General features: G+C 27.7%; 1 protein-coding gene across 5 annotated transcripts; it reads left to right on the top strand.

Annotated features, from left to right (window-relative positions):
* Positions 1-10714: 10714 nt before the first annotated feature.
* On the top strand, positions 10715-15636 carry LOC100786020 (glucan endo-1,3-beta-glucosidase 14-like). 5 transcript variants are annotated; one of them, XM_041007789.1, is made up of 4 exons: positions 10721-10878; positions 11412-12439; positions 12555-12675; positions 14094-15245. In XM_041007789.1, exons 1-3 carry the CDS (start codon positions 10800-10802, stop codon positions 12624-12626), a joined length of 1179 nt encoding a protein of 392 aa, XP_040863723.1. In that variant the 5' UTR covers positions 10721-10799; the 3' UTR covers positions 12627-12675; positions 14094-15245. The 5 variants fall into 5 exon arrangements, 3 of the variants coding, with proteins under 3 accessions (XP_040863723.1, XP_040863724.1, NP_001242282.2); XM_041007790.1 differs by lacking the exon at positions 14094-15245 and adding an exon at positions 12883-13631; NM_001255353.3 differs by lacking the exon at positions 14094-15245 and adding an exon at positions 15277-15636 and having other exon boundaries at positions 10745-10878.

The following is a 15636-nucleotide window of genomic DNA, read 5'->3' as shown; positions in this document are numbered from 1 at the left end:
TGTCACTAAAATAATTATCAACGAGGTCATCCCTAATTGTCAACATAGAGACATATTTGTCATATAATATTTTCTTGACTTTTTATCTTTCAACTCTCTCGGAATATGAATGAGTAAATAATCATTTTTGTCTCTGAATGTGTAATTCGCTCACAAATGTGTCTCTGAAAGATGTAAATATAAAATTTAATCATTGAAAGTGTAAAAAGTGTAACAAATATATTCATACGTTAACTTTTGTCCGTCACTGTTAATAAAATAGTCAAGATTCAAATAAAAGAAATATGAAATATATTTGTCTTTTATGGTAATTTGAAAAAATTTGTAATGATTGATATACTATTACAATGTATTATTTTGGTAAACTAGTACAATGTTTATTTTGAATAATTTTTATTGTGACAAATAAATTATGGTTGATAATCAATATTATCATTATTATTATGTTTGTTTTAAATTATGTTTGTCAATATATTTTTTAAAGTGATTATTGTAATGCTATGTTTGTAACGATACAAAATGATAAAAATTTATCCTAAAATTATATTTTACCCCAACGAAATTTTGGATCTAACAAATTAGTTCAATAGAAACATACTCATATTTAAGTCCAATAAAAATTACTGACATCTTCGTCTAATAATAGTAATTTATTAATATTTTTTGTTCAATGGAACATACTGACATTTAGGTCCAAAAAAAAAATTACTGACATTTTCCTCCTATAAAAAAATATTAACATTTTTGTTCAACAAAAAAATTACTAATATTTAGGTCCAAAAATGATATCTTATTGACATTTGTATCCAATTTAGTCAGCATAATCACGTTGACAATTATTTCAGTGATAAATTCGTCCATCTGTGTCACATAAACTATTTTATTCATGGTAACGGATAGAAATTAACGACCGGAATATATTTGTTGCACTTTTTACACTTTTGGGAATTATATTTTATATTTTCATCTTTTAAAGATACATTTGTCAGCGAATTGCACATTTATAAATAAAAAATGACTCTTTACCCGATCTAATTGTTAGAATTCATTCTTACAAGTTTATTCTTTTAAATTGAATCAGGTGTATCGATTTTTCTTAAAAATAAAGTGAACCGTGAACTTTTAACCTTTGGTCAGCCTGTTGTTGAAATTAAGGAATTGTCTTTCTTCTATGAATATAATGCACGAATGACTTAATATAATTTACTTAAGTATAATGCATGCCAATCTAATTTTTCATTTTTCAGTTTAATTTTATCAACTATATATATATATATATATATATATATATATATATATATATATATATATTACATTAATTTTAAGGTTTTTATTAATATCTATTTTTAAGATTTTATATAAATTAATTTATGCAGACTTTTATTATAATTTAAAATATTTTTCTTGAATATATGAAATTATATTTACTACTTTACTTAAATTTTCTTTCGGAAATGATTTTTATAGCAATATATACTATGATCAATTGTCATTTTAACACAATGATGTGGACGGTGTACCCACATAATAATAAATAGAAAGATATATAAAATAAATTTCGTAAGTTATCTCTAGAAAGATAATATGGTTTTTTTTTTTTACTCAGAAAAAAAGAAGTTTTATAAAAACTCTGAAAGTGAAATGCTTGGTCAAAATAAGCTGTTTTCTAGGTAGATGAAATCATGAAACCCTTCTGACTAGTTCACGCATGCATAGTATTGACATAGGTATTATTAACATATTTATAAATTATCTTCAACTTTATTTTTAATTCATCTATCACACAGACATATATATGTAGATTATTTCTGTCATCCTTTTTTTCCCATACACCTTAGCACTTTCACCATTTCTCTTTCAAAGACTGTGCATTTAAATGATGGACAGAAAATATCGTTTCTAATATCTCAATCCTTTCTTTTTTATTCAGAAAAAAAAAAATCCATCATGGTTATTAATCTCCATACCTAATAACTTGCATTAAATCATGGTTAGCGGAGATTTTCTATATTTATTTAGTACGTTACCCAACAGAAATTGACACTTTGGCAAGTTAAGTCAAGTACCATTTATACATTGTCATGAACTCATAATGCTAGCTGTCATGCTCGTTGCCACCAAACCCCATCTAAGTAAAATTAGTTATCTGTTTGGTCAAACAGGCGAACAGAGTTTCATGATTTCTAATTGATGCATAAACTCTTTGGCTCTTCTTCGTCTTTAATTCATCCTGCCAAACAATGACTAACCTTTTAGCCTATCATAATTGCCTTTTGCCAAATCAAAAGTGTGTACTTGAGTGGATTTCTAACGCGTTACTATCGAACTTTTCATAAGCACGCACGTCAAGCTGACGTTGAAAACAGTCTAAATCACAAAAATAATTATGTGTATTATAGGCACAGCCCAATTAGATTAGGCATACAATTAGCGGCAGATCCAGGACTTCCAGTGAGTATATTATTATTATTATTATACATACAAAAATGAATGAAAAATTAAGGACAATGAGTTCAAATTATAGAAAACTAAAACATTTAATTATAATCTTACAAAAAATGAGAAACTTTTTTACGGATTTCGTTTATTCATGAGAGGATGTATTTGCACACCCTTAGGTCCGTCACTCCATCTAGTAATTTTATTTGTATAACTTCACATTACTATAAATACTTTATTGATATTTGTTTATTTTTCATCTTGTTTTTCCTCTGATTAGTTTGATTGACATACGGGTGACCACAAATAATTTTTTGTTAGGCATATACACATGTTATTCTTGTAATATTTTTTATTGTATCATATATTTTATATTTTTATGTAAATTATCCATTCATATAGTATAAATGATAATAACAATAATATAGAAATTAGAAAGTAAAACTCTCACTTTTCTCCTTTATTTTTCTATAAATCTTTTCTCCTTCCTATTTTGGAGGTTTAGTTTTCTTCTAAAAACTCAAATTCATCCTTTATTTTTCTATAATTAATTCTACTATTATGTTTGTTATTATCGGTTTCCTGTTTTTTTTATCTACCAGTTTCACACTTACCTAATTAATGCATATGTTTTATTTTCTCATTTAGCTTTGTGTGATCTATATCCATTAACCAAAGGTGTTTATAATTGATTGAGCATTATAAATCTTTTAGTAAGATATTCTATTCTTAGGGATTAAAAAAATTATATCTATTAATTGTGATATTTTGATGTCAATTTTGTTCTATCCTTATAAAATTCTTTTCTTTTTTTCTTAAGTGACAACCTCAAAACACGATCGCTTTTCTCACTAACAAATTTCTATTCTTCCTTCATACGTTTAATTTCAATCACACGTCACCATGAATCTTGAATGTCAAATTACCTTTGCTCGTTGTTTCTATTTTTGCTTCAATTTTGAAAAATCCTGTCAACATTTGTTTCATGTGTTCATTTTTTTTAATCAAGGTTGTTTAGATCTGTTGTAGTGCATCGTGCACTAGTGGTGAATGTTGTTTTTTTGTGAAGTTTATGATTCAGGTTTTGCTTTAATTTGTGTTAATTGAGAAGGAACATTGTGGTTTCTGCGCAATGAGAGAAGGAGTTGAATTCCATGCCATATATGCATTTAATATTTAACATGTCATATATGTATATTTATTAATTAGCGTTATATATATATAAAAAATTAAAATGAAATGTTAATGCTATACGCAGGGTCCGAACTACTTGTAGCATTGCCCTCCTGAATTTTTGTTATTAATTTTTTAATGTATATTTTATTTTAAATATTAAAAAAATTAAGATGATTTTATATCGTAAATATATTCAAGTTTTATTTATCTTTATTTGTATTTTTGATAAAATATTTTAGTCTTATTTATAATATTTATTGTAAATATATTCAAAAAAATTATAATGAATATTTTATTTCATTTTTTATAGGAGATAATTGAATCTTCTTTATTTAGACAAAATATGTAATTATAATTTATTTCATATTTAAAAGTCTATTTCTTTTATAATTTTTTGTTGTTATTTTAATTATAACTGACTTTATTAGTTTCTCTTCTAATATTATAATTATTTAGGAATTAAATACTATTATTAACATTTGCAAATGATAGAAACTTGTCAACATATTATATAAGAGATTAATTGACAACTTAAACTTTGATACACGCCAACAAATATTATCTCTTTCTATTCTTCTTCTTCTTATAACCTTTTTCATTTTTTTTTCTCATCTTTGTTATTATTATCACTGTTTTTAAGGCTTTAATGTGCTTATAGTTTTGACTGCTAGAGGTTTACTAGAATTTGTTCTCTCGACAACACAACATTGTTTTTTTCTTCTTCTTATTTTCTAACTATTTGATATCCAAATCTTCTTTAATGATTGTTAACTACTATTATTTTAAAAGATAATAAGGTTGGCAACAAAATTCATTCTAGTTCAATAATTTTTTATAACATAGTTAATAGGATATTTTTGTTAAAATTTAAGATTAACATTTGTAATTTTAATTCTTTTAAAAATAAGATATTTAGTTTATTTTCTATGTCGATGTATTTTTGTATTATATTTTCTTGATTTTTTTGAATTTTTTTTTATAAATATTCAAATTAAATTTAAGACTTATTTATTAAATAATTTTTATTTTTAAAATTGGCCCAGACTTCTCATGCTGGGTCCGCCTCTTACTATATGTCGTCTCAAGTTATCGACCATAAAATTAAAATTATTAAGGACTCCTATTTGAAACATCAAATGTACAAGTGTTGGATACTTGACAAAATCATATCTTGAGTTTTGTGGATAGTGATTAATGAAATAAATATATAAGTGAATGAGTTCAATTTGTAAAAATTTAAATTTTCTATACTGTTTGTTATAACTGTAGAGAAAGTTCAAATAGTTTCCCTTCTAATAATTGCTTTTAGAAAACTTTGGTCAATAATGCACATAATTAATAAAATAGGATGATTGCTTTTATGTAGGTGCGTTATTAAGTAGGGTTGGAATGACGCCAGTTATATGTAAAGTGGAAGGGTTGCTTTTATGTGGAGGGTGGTTTGAATCATTTGTATATTGTTGTTTTTAGTTGAATATTCAGGAACACTATAATTAATAAATGGAAGCGAATCCTAGTAGCTGATCATATTCCTTTATTTTGACGACTTGTTTTGCTATGAGATAAATAAAAAGAAAATGGGTTAAAAACTCACATCTATGTTACCAAATAGTACTATATAACATCTGGCTATAATTTTTCAAATAATGTTAGCAAAATACGTAACACATTCATGGGAGTCTTTTTAACAATGGCGGTGGAGCCGTGTGAAAGGATGGAGAGAATGTGTGGTCAAAGCGCTTTAATTTGACCAGCACGTATGGGTGGCAGAAAGAGGAATTTAACTTCTTTCTTATTCTTTCATATGCTTGTCTTTAAAACTATACAATTTTCATAATTTTTAAAATTAAATATTATTATTAAATATTAACATAGGTATTATGCATGGTTATTTTAACAACAAAGAAATCAAGTTAAGAGAAAGAAGTGAAGACCATTTCAACCGATAATAAGTCCTTTTTCTTATGTAAAATGAGCACCGACACAATCCTAGTAAATTATATAAGTTTTTTACATTTTACTTTAATTTAAATATTTCTTTTTTTAATTTTTATAATCTCAATTAATTAAACACTCTCTAAATAATGCCTGCAACACTCACCAGATTTCCCATGTACCGCTACATACGAATATAGTGCTTCTTTCTTTTAGAATTTAAAAGTAACTTTTGTCATCGAATCCTATGATTGGCACCAAAAGGGAGATTATTTTACAATTTTTAATAGGTCACATGCAAAATTTTGCCATATTAAAACTAAAATCTAGCTGACGAGTGTTTTAAGCTTTAACTATATTAATTAAAAATTTAATAAATAAAAGACTTTATTAAAAATCACAGAATTGCTTAAGTGATTTTTTTTTCATATGAAAATATATTTTAAATTCTTTAATCAATACCTTATAAATAGAGTAATATTATATATTTTCCTATGAACTTTCTTACAAATCCTCCTCCTACTTTATAAAGAGAGTATAAATAAATGTATTTGATGTATTTTTTTAATAAATGTTCACGGCTAGATTTTAAAGATTCCAAAAGCAAAAACTCAAGAGATCTTGATTAAATTCTTATTTAGCCAAATGTTCAGACCTCAATCATCTCATGTTAAAGAATATCTTTATGCCCAATATTAGAGGCCCAAATGTTCTATTATTGATGTCTCCCTTACTATACTCAGTCTGTCTACCCGGCTAGACAGTCCAAATATGAATAGGCATTTAATTTAAAAAAAAAAAATTGTTAGTCTTAATATTTGCATGAGTTAAAATTTAAAAAATGAAATTCGTTTGAAGTTAAAATGTCATGGTCAAAGGATTTAAATGAAGTTTCACCCCTCACATAAAAGTTATCTATATTTTGTGAGGTTCTCTTGTTCATAGTCATAATTCATCACTTCTCAAAAACTACCCTCAAAGTCGATTCAGAGGATCATATTTATTTTTAAACAAGAAACTGATTATGTTTTACAATATATTAAAATAAAATGAAACCTAACATATGGATTTTAGTTATGAGAATGTGATATATGTATTAATAGTGTAAAAAATATTTATATTATTATTTAATCACAAATTATTAGGAATGATAAATTAGTTAATTTTTATAATAATTATCTTAAAAATCAAATTAACTATAATTTTTAATTAGTTGTTAGTATCTAATTGTTCACACCAACTTGTATAAAAACTAAACTCTTTATTTATATATGTTGCATTTTAAACAGTAAATAAAATAAGACATATATAACAAAAAAAATAGAATAAATTATAAAAGTACTTCATGAGATTTCATGTAATTATATAAGTTTTTTTTGTTTCTTTTAACCATTACTTTTAGGTGTTAGTATAAAATTTGAGGTAATGTTAGTGTAATATTTTCAAATATACAAGGAAGTGTTAGTGTAATACTTTTAAACTTATAAATTAAAGGAAAATTAGTATAATGTTTTCAAATTTAAATGAGAGTTAGTGTAGGAAAATTAAAAAAAAAGTAAGATTATAAATAATTTGATAAAAGTTAAGAGGGTGTTGCTGTAATTGTAATTTGCTAAAATAAATATGTTGTTTTATTTTATTAAATGACTAAAAGAAGAAATCATTTTGTTTATTATCTACCAAACGTTTGATAGGGGTCGATATATCGTTTTTTTTTCTAAAAAAATATTATCAGTTTTGTACTCTTGATAAAATTTTTTATTCTTTTCATTATTTTATAAAATTTATGTCACTAAATAACATGAATTTATCTCCTGTTAATAAGTAATCACATCACTATTACATTTTACTCAATAATAAATATATAATAATGCAAAAAAAATAATTAATTTTAATGTTTTAATAATGTCTCAGGATGCTGTAAAAAAATAATGTCTCAATATTAAAGTAAAAAAAGGAATGTCTCAATATTAAAGTAAAAAAAGGAATGTCTCAGAGAGTCGTTAATCTTGTTACAATTTAAAAATACAATAATGACGTTTTTTTTTTTTGTGATCAAAGAGGCTTATAATAACGACATTTCTCACCGAAAAATACTACTTTTATAAAACGTTCCCCTTCTCATTTTATTCTCCCTGTCAGTGTATTTTTCTCTTTGTTATTTCACTCAATTATGTATTTTCATTGATGCTCAAAATAAACTTAGTTTCAATGTCCTTTTCTCAAAACATAAAGAAAAAAAAACGTTTGGGAGAGTGAACATTCTATGCAGTAATTATTCTAATTTTTTAAAAAAATTTATTAATAATTTTCTATACAAAAATAAAAAAATATTGAAAATTTTAATAAACTAAATATGTTTAGTTTTTATTTAATAATTTTACAAAATAATACAAATAAATAAAAAGATTTAAAATTACTCACTTAAATCAAATTTGACTTGAATTAAATTTTTCAGAAAAGTTGTGCGTAGTGCCCAAAGACCAAAATGATATTAACGCGCAAACACGTGCGGGGTGTCAATATGCTGAGGTGTCAACGTGCTTTCAAAAAGGCGGTGCTTAACACGTGGGCGATACTGAGATCCGCCTATGCGCATTACTTGCAACATTTATAATCCCAATACTCCAATAACAAATTTACAACACTATTATTTCCATTTTTAAACAAGTATAACGCGTGCTTCCCATTTCTATAATTATATAAATTTATCCTCAATCTAAATACTAGTTAGAATCATTAACAAGTTATTGGTATCATTGATATTAAATACGATTTTCTTAAATATATGTTGATATTTAAATTTTGTGAATAAAAAAATATAATTAAAAGAATTATTAAAAATAATCAGACAATTTTTTTAATAAAAATTAATCATAAATAAAATTAATAAATATTCCATATCAATAATAAAAATAATTGAATTAATGATTTAAATTGGTGGGTAAGTGATTGATACGATATATATTATAAAAGTTTAAAGTTATATATATTAAAAACAATTTTTATGAAATCTAGAAGATAATAAATAAAAAACAAGTTACACACAAAAATGCATCTGCTGTAAAAAAAAAAAAGTGCATCTATAATTATAAATACATAACTGTTAAATAATTAAATCGGTCCGATTATCTTATTGGATTCCGATTAGAACCGGATGTCACAACATTGAAAATAACCTAATTTTATGAAAGAGATTTATGTTTTTATCATACATCAAATTCAGGACAAATTATTATAATTTATACATTTTAGGAAATAAATTAAGTATTGTATCCTCCTGTTTTATTTGACTGAGTTCAATGGATTCACCCTCAAACACGACCTTATAGGATACAAACCGACCGATCGAGCTAATCCCAACGTATAAGAATCAATTATATCTCATCGTATTGAGTATATCTCAATAATATTTAAACATATCATAATTATATCTCAATCGTATATAATCATATCATAAGTATATTTTAACTATATTTAATGATATTTTTCCTAAATTATATAAATTATGGAGATAAGATATACTATCTTATTTACTATAATTAAGAAACTTTATATGACCAACACCTGATCCAATAGCAAGACAAAATATAATTTTTATGCTTAAGAGTCAAGAGTAGGAGACATCTAAACTAACGGTGAAATCCTATTCCGAAACAGATAATTTCTGATACCTACCTGTGTTAAGCATTTCTTTTTTAAGTATGAAGCATATTGACATATATGAAATATTTTATAAGTTTATTAAAAGATAGGCAGTTTTTTTGATGTGGTATTAAAAGATAGGCCTATGTTTTGTTTAAAGTTCTTATTATAAAATCGACTTTTAAATAAATTATTATGAAGGCCGGATTATAACAAAAGTAGAGTTTAATAGTTTTTTTGTACTGCCAATTAAATTTCTCTATTTAGTCAAATTAGATCATATAATTTTAATTAAAAGAGGGGTTAAGGTTTTAAGACGAGAGAATGGGGTGGAAGATGGCATGAAACATGGAGTAGGGTTGAATACGATGGCAAAAAATATTGAGAGTGAAATTTTGAGATAGAAGAATGAAGCCGAATAGAGTGATAGGCAATAACGAGGAGTTTAGTTAACTTTTTCTTTTTAAGTTTTTTAAATCTAAAATATTTTAAAAAAAATTAAAATATTAAATGGTTAAAGTTTATTAGATATCGGTGTAAAATTTCCATGAAAAAAAAAGATGTCGGTGTAAAAAATATTGTAAATAACTTATTAATTTGATGCAAAGAATCTTTGTTAGAAAACGATATCGTGGATACTTCAATCAGATCAAGTTATTTCATTCACAGAACAGATATCTATAATACAACTTAATCCACACCACAAAGTCTATAAATTAGGCCGAATGCTTTTTTTTTTTTTTTTTGAGAGGGATTCGGCCGAATTCTAACGACCACAAGCCTCATACTCACACTCACACCCCCTTAAAAGATAATAAAATAATTTTAATTGATAAAAAAATCAGTTGCTATCATATCTAAAAGGATTCTGTCAAAAAAATAAATAAATCATATCGATAAAAAAGAATACAAGTTAAAACTATTTCACTGTAGTATCAATCATGAATGTGATTAAAAAGTGATTAGGATGATTACAAGTTAATATTCTTTTGCTATCCCCTTCAGATCCGGTTATCAAATAACTCGTAATTTCCAAATTTAGAGAGGAATAAAAGTGATTGAAAAAAGAATGTAAATAATAAAAGCAGAATGGAAGAAGTAACAGAATGCGGTAATGATTTCTTTTTTTTTATATATATTTTCTACTTTGACGACAATTTTGGGTGAGACACGAGCAGAGTTCAAACCTTGATTCATCATGTTATGAAACATTAGCTCTTTCCGTTGCACCCAATCACTGTTTGTGGAATGAGATAGTGATTAAAAAGACACACATATATAGATTTTTTTTTTTTTTATTTGGTACCTGCGAATTCTCATGAAACTTTCAATAAAATCGTACTATGTCGGCGAATTTGCATAGGTTAATACTGGGGTAAGAGTTTCATAGACTCGTACGTGTAACTTTAGTAGTGGATATGTAATAATGACAACAACAATAAAAAAAAAAAAAGAGAGAAAACCAAATAGCATTGCCTAGTTTTCACATAAAAACAGAATAGTTGTGTAACTTTGTTTATATATATATATGTAATGTAATAACTTTGCTATGTGGCAAACCTTGGACCTTCAGGCTGGAAGCGTGGTGGTCTTGGTTGGCGGTTATGCCCAAGAACATCAGATCAGCAATGGCAACCTCTTCTTTCTTCTTCACCTTGCTATTACTGCTTCTCACTGTTTCAGGTTTGTCATCTAATCTTCCACTAACATGTCAACTTCTGCATGATTCCATGGAAAGTGAATAAATTTTTAGAATTTTAGTTATTTGAGTTGTTGTGGAGTAATCTTATTCTGTTCATGTTTTCTTGGCAAATGGAATAGACCATTCTGAATTGCGATCAGAATACTATTCCTTTTTAATTAGCTTCTTGGAATGAAAGAGAGACCTCAATGTGTGCTCAAAGGAATCAAATCGTCCATTAGTTTAGCTTTCTTGTTTTGTCAATTGGGTTTGAGTATCTATTCTCCAACCTCCATATAAATATAAGCTTTTTTGTTTGTCCAATATCTAATCTGAATTATGGGTTAGCCAGTGTTTCACAATTTTCTTCAGAGTTTGACTCTCTCAGAGCTTTCTCTTTTATCTTCTATTAGAGATTGATTGATAATTATGGCTCTTGAACATTGGAAAATTAGAGATTTTAGATTTGTTGTTATTTATTCTTGTGTATTCTGATATATCAAACTATGTTGTTGTTGTTGTTGTTGTTCTTCAGATTTGTTTGTGCAAAGCCGTGGCCTTAATTTTGGAATCAACTACGGGCAAATAGCCAACAACCTTCCATCTCCATCTCGTGTGGCTGTTCTAATAAAATCTCTGAATGTATCCAGAATCAAACTCTATGATGCTGATCCAAATGTTCTATCTGCATTCTCCAATTCAGATGTGGAATTCATCATAGGACTAGGGAACGAGTATCTGCAGAGCATGAGAGACCCTTCTAAGGCTCAGAGCTGGGTTCAACAGCATGTTCAGCCTTACATTTCACAAACCAGAATCACTTGCATCACTGTAGGAAATGAGGTATTCAACTACAATGATACACAGCTCACAGCAAATCTTCTCCCAGCAATGCAAAGTGTGTATAATGCCCTTGTTAATCTAGGACTAGCACAACAAGTTACTGTTACGACTGCTCATTCTTTCAACATTTTAGCCAATTCTTTTCCTCCTTCATCTGGGGCATTCAGGCAAGATCTGATACAATACATTCAACCCCTCCTTAGCTTTCATGCTCAAATCAAATCACCCTTCCTCATTAATGCATATCCCTTTTTTGCATACAAGGACAATCCAAACCAAATCTCCTTGAACTATGTGCTATTTCAGCCAAATCAAGGGGCCACTGATCCAAACACCAATTTGCATTATGATAACATGTTGTATGCTCAGATTGATGCTGTCTACGCCGCCATCAAAGCGCTGGGACATACCGATGTTGAAGTCAGGATTTCAGAAACTGGTTGGCCTTCTAAGGGTGACCCTGATGAGGTTGGAGCCACACCCCAGAATGCAGAAATATATAATAGTAATTTATTGAAGAGGATAGAGCAGAAGCAAGGCACTCCTGCTAATCCATCTGTTCCAATTGATATTTTTGTCTTTGCACTTTTCAATGAGAATTTGAAGCCTGGTCCTGTTTCTGAGAGAAACTATGGCCTTTATTATCCTGATGGTACCCCAGTTTATAACATTGGATTAGAAGGTTATCTCCCAGAAATGGTTATAGAGTCCAAATCTAACGTAAGTATACATTCAATCACTTTACCAGTGAAAAGTTTCATTACTTTTTTGTTGTTGTTTTTGAAACTTTTCTAAAGTAGATATATCTAATGCTCTCATTGCTATTGATTCGCAGGCTTTGTCCACCAATTTTCTCATCTACATATTTACATGTTTGTTGTTCATTTGGGAGCTTTCAAGACCGTGACAAAACAAATAACTTTCTACAAATCATTCTTTTGCAAGAGTTGGTGAAGGTGAGGGAAATTTTAATATATTCCTTTAATTAATTTTTTTTATGGACAAATGTTTAGTTGTTAGGTTGTTATTTTTTTTTTTTTTGTGTTAGTGAGTAGGACTTGAAACCACATCTCCCTCTTCCTTTTCCAGTCAACCTTATAATTTCTCCCTGAATTTTTTATTCGCAAGTGTTGATATTCTTTTGTTTCCAATTACAATTTCAGTAACTGTTGGAAAACCAGGTATTGTAAATAATGAAACTAAAATTATTGTGCTATAATTTTTTTTCATTCTTTCGTCACATGAAAATTAGTGCAGCTCCTGAAATTTTAATGAATCAAGTTTGCTACATTAGCTAGCAAATTAGCAATGATCATGGGCATGCATAAAGAGATGGGAAGTCTGGAAAAAAAATTCAAAAGAGTTTTTGATTCCTTCAAGTTATTCTTTGACTTTTTTGATAGTACTATGCCAAATATGTAATCTGAAAAATGATATGATGGGAAAGCTTTAGAACCATAGCGTGTAAAAGTTCTGCCTAAATGGTATCTCTTTAAGCAAAACCTGTCAAATGCTGTCCAATTAGTGCTTGTGCATGCACCAAGTGGACTCTTGTGCTTCTATAACCACCCCCAGAAAACCTTACTTTCTTCATTATTTTTATTAAAGGAAATGGTGATGGGTCTCCATCTTCCTTATCTCCTACTTGCAATCATGCATGTGAATCTTCCCGTGAATAAAATTCTCCTTGTCTTGAGCAATACAAAAGGCCAAATTCGGTTATGTCAAACGGAAAAGAAAAGCCTTCAGGATCCCTCCTGCCAGATAACCAATCCTTGTGAATTTTGTCCTTGTTTTTGAACCTTATCTCATAGGAGGCTTCCCCTTTCCACTACTTTCCTTCCTTCTATTCCCATATGAGCTTGTGGGACCCTTTGTTTTAAAGTTATGCAAAAGTGTTTTAATTAATTAATTTGTTTTGGCACACAATCACAATAATATGAATTGAAGTTAAGTCTTCATACATACTATTTAAACTTTCTCACTGCTAGACCAATCCTAGTAAGTTATTATTAAAAGTCAAGTTGTAAAAAAATTTAAACTTTCAATCAATTAGAAATATGACATGTGTAATGGTTAAGATAATTATTATAAAAAATCATAGACTTTCCATTCATTTTTGTGATTATATATCGGGATAAGAATTTCAGTTGCATAAATTATTTCTTCTTTATTTTTAACCATTAAACCTAATTAAAATATATAAGGAGATCAATTTCAGTTGTAGCATTGGAATGTCACCTACCAACAGGGGCCTACTGTGGGATTTTATTAAACTGTTGAGTGAAGAGTTTAGAGATTCTATTATACTATCTCTATTAGTGAATAACTTGTGCTCATAGAATTAAAATTCCATAGTGTGAACTGTTGCAAGGTCAAACAAGATGTTGCATTACAAGGTATCGTTGCGTATCATTTGCAACTTCGAAAAATTCATGAGTTGAGTGCAGTTGTGAGAATCAGAATGGAGAAAAACATGATTTTCAATTCTAATGGTGCCTCTTTGTTGGACGAGAATAATCTCGTGTGGAAGATTCTAACACAAGGGTCATAAAAATTGGGCTTAGGGCGGCTATCAGAGGTGGCCCATGTCATTTCAATTGAATTTATAGAGTTCTTACATCAGCATGGTTCAATTGGGATGAGAATGACAAATAGGAGCAGCCACCTTAATATTTTCAAAGCACAATTAGTGATTATTATTGCTAGTTGCTTCCAGACCTGATTTTTGTGGCATTAAATTTCTCGTGATAATGCCAATTGCCTTACTCACAAACCAAAATATCTTTACTTGCTGTTCTAAACAATAGGAGAAAAAAAAATGAAAAAAATGAGTCATACATCCAAAATTTTAAAAGTTTTATATAACAATTGTATGGTATAATTATTAAATTTTAAGATAATTATTTTAAAAGTCAATCATTAAAAAAAAATATCACAAGAACGTGTTTAGCATAAACTTAGAAAATTATTTTTTTTAGTTCTAACAAAAAAAATATCTTTACTTTTTCTTATTCTTCTAAAAAGATAACTTTTTTAAATTCAATCAAAAAGTTGATAAATATAAACAACTATTTCTGTAAAATACATTTAAATTGGTAGTTTAATTTGTGACTTAGTGGTGTAATTTTCTATTTTAATTTTTGGTCAGTAATACTACCCCACCACCCACCAAGCACATGCTTTTTTTTTATTATTATTGAGCAGATTTGGCATTAGTTTCATAAATTCTGAAAAAAAAAGGAAAGAAAATTGATCGAATAAACAGTTTAATTTAATACAAATTCAGACACCTTGGGACTTAGAACATGATGACAACGTGTTCGTCATTTAATAGGTGTATATCCAGTAGTAGCTAGTAATATAATGGACCATAGAAATGTGATACAAATTACAGTTTTAGACTTCTTCTTTTTTTCTCCCGAAGAATTAAATGAAATATACTGTAAATATCGCATAAGAATTTCTTCCACTTCTGACATAAAAAAAATCTTTTGGAGAAAGTTGCACCGTGCATGCATATTATTGACTTAATTAATGTTGAATCATCTTTGCAGGGAGACAAAGGCAAGGCAAATTCTACACTTTTTGTACACAGCCATGGGAGCAGTTGTTCAAGGACTAGTTCGTATTCTTAAATCTAGTTTTTAGCTAAATCCATTCATATAATTTTTTATTTCACAGTTTAGAAATAATCGTAATATGGAGTACAGTGATTTTTTTTTGACAGAAAGTTGATATAGAAAAAAAAAACGTTTTCTTTTTTAGACAGAAAGAAAGGAGAATTATATATTATGCTGTACATGTAGAAGAAAGTGTTCAGTTATGACTCTCGTTTGTGCGTAGTCTCAGTTGGCAATTTTTTTGTGAAAAACTTCATTGAGTTAAACTAATGATGCTGATTTAATTTGTTTTTA

Source organism: Glycine max, chromosome 13, assembly GCF_000004515.6.
Source record: "Glycine max cultivar Williams 82 chromosome 13, Glycine_max_v4.0, whole genome shotgun sequence".
NCBI classification, from domain to species: Eukaryota; Viridiplantae; Streptophyta; class Magnoliopsida; order Fabales; family Fabaceae; genus Glycine; species Glycine max.
The sequence above is the reverse complement of the archived record's forward strand: the minus strand, read 5'-3'. Positions and strand labels throughout refer to the sequence as shown.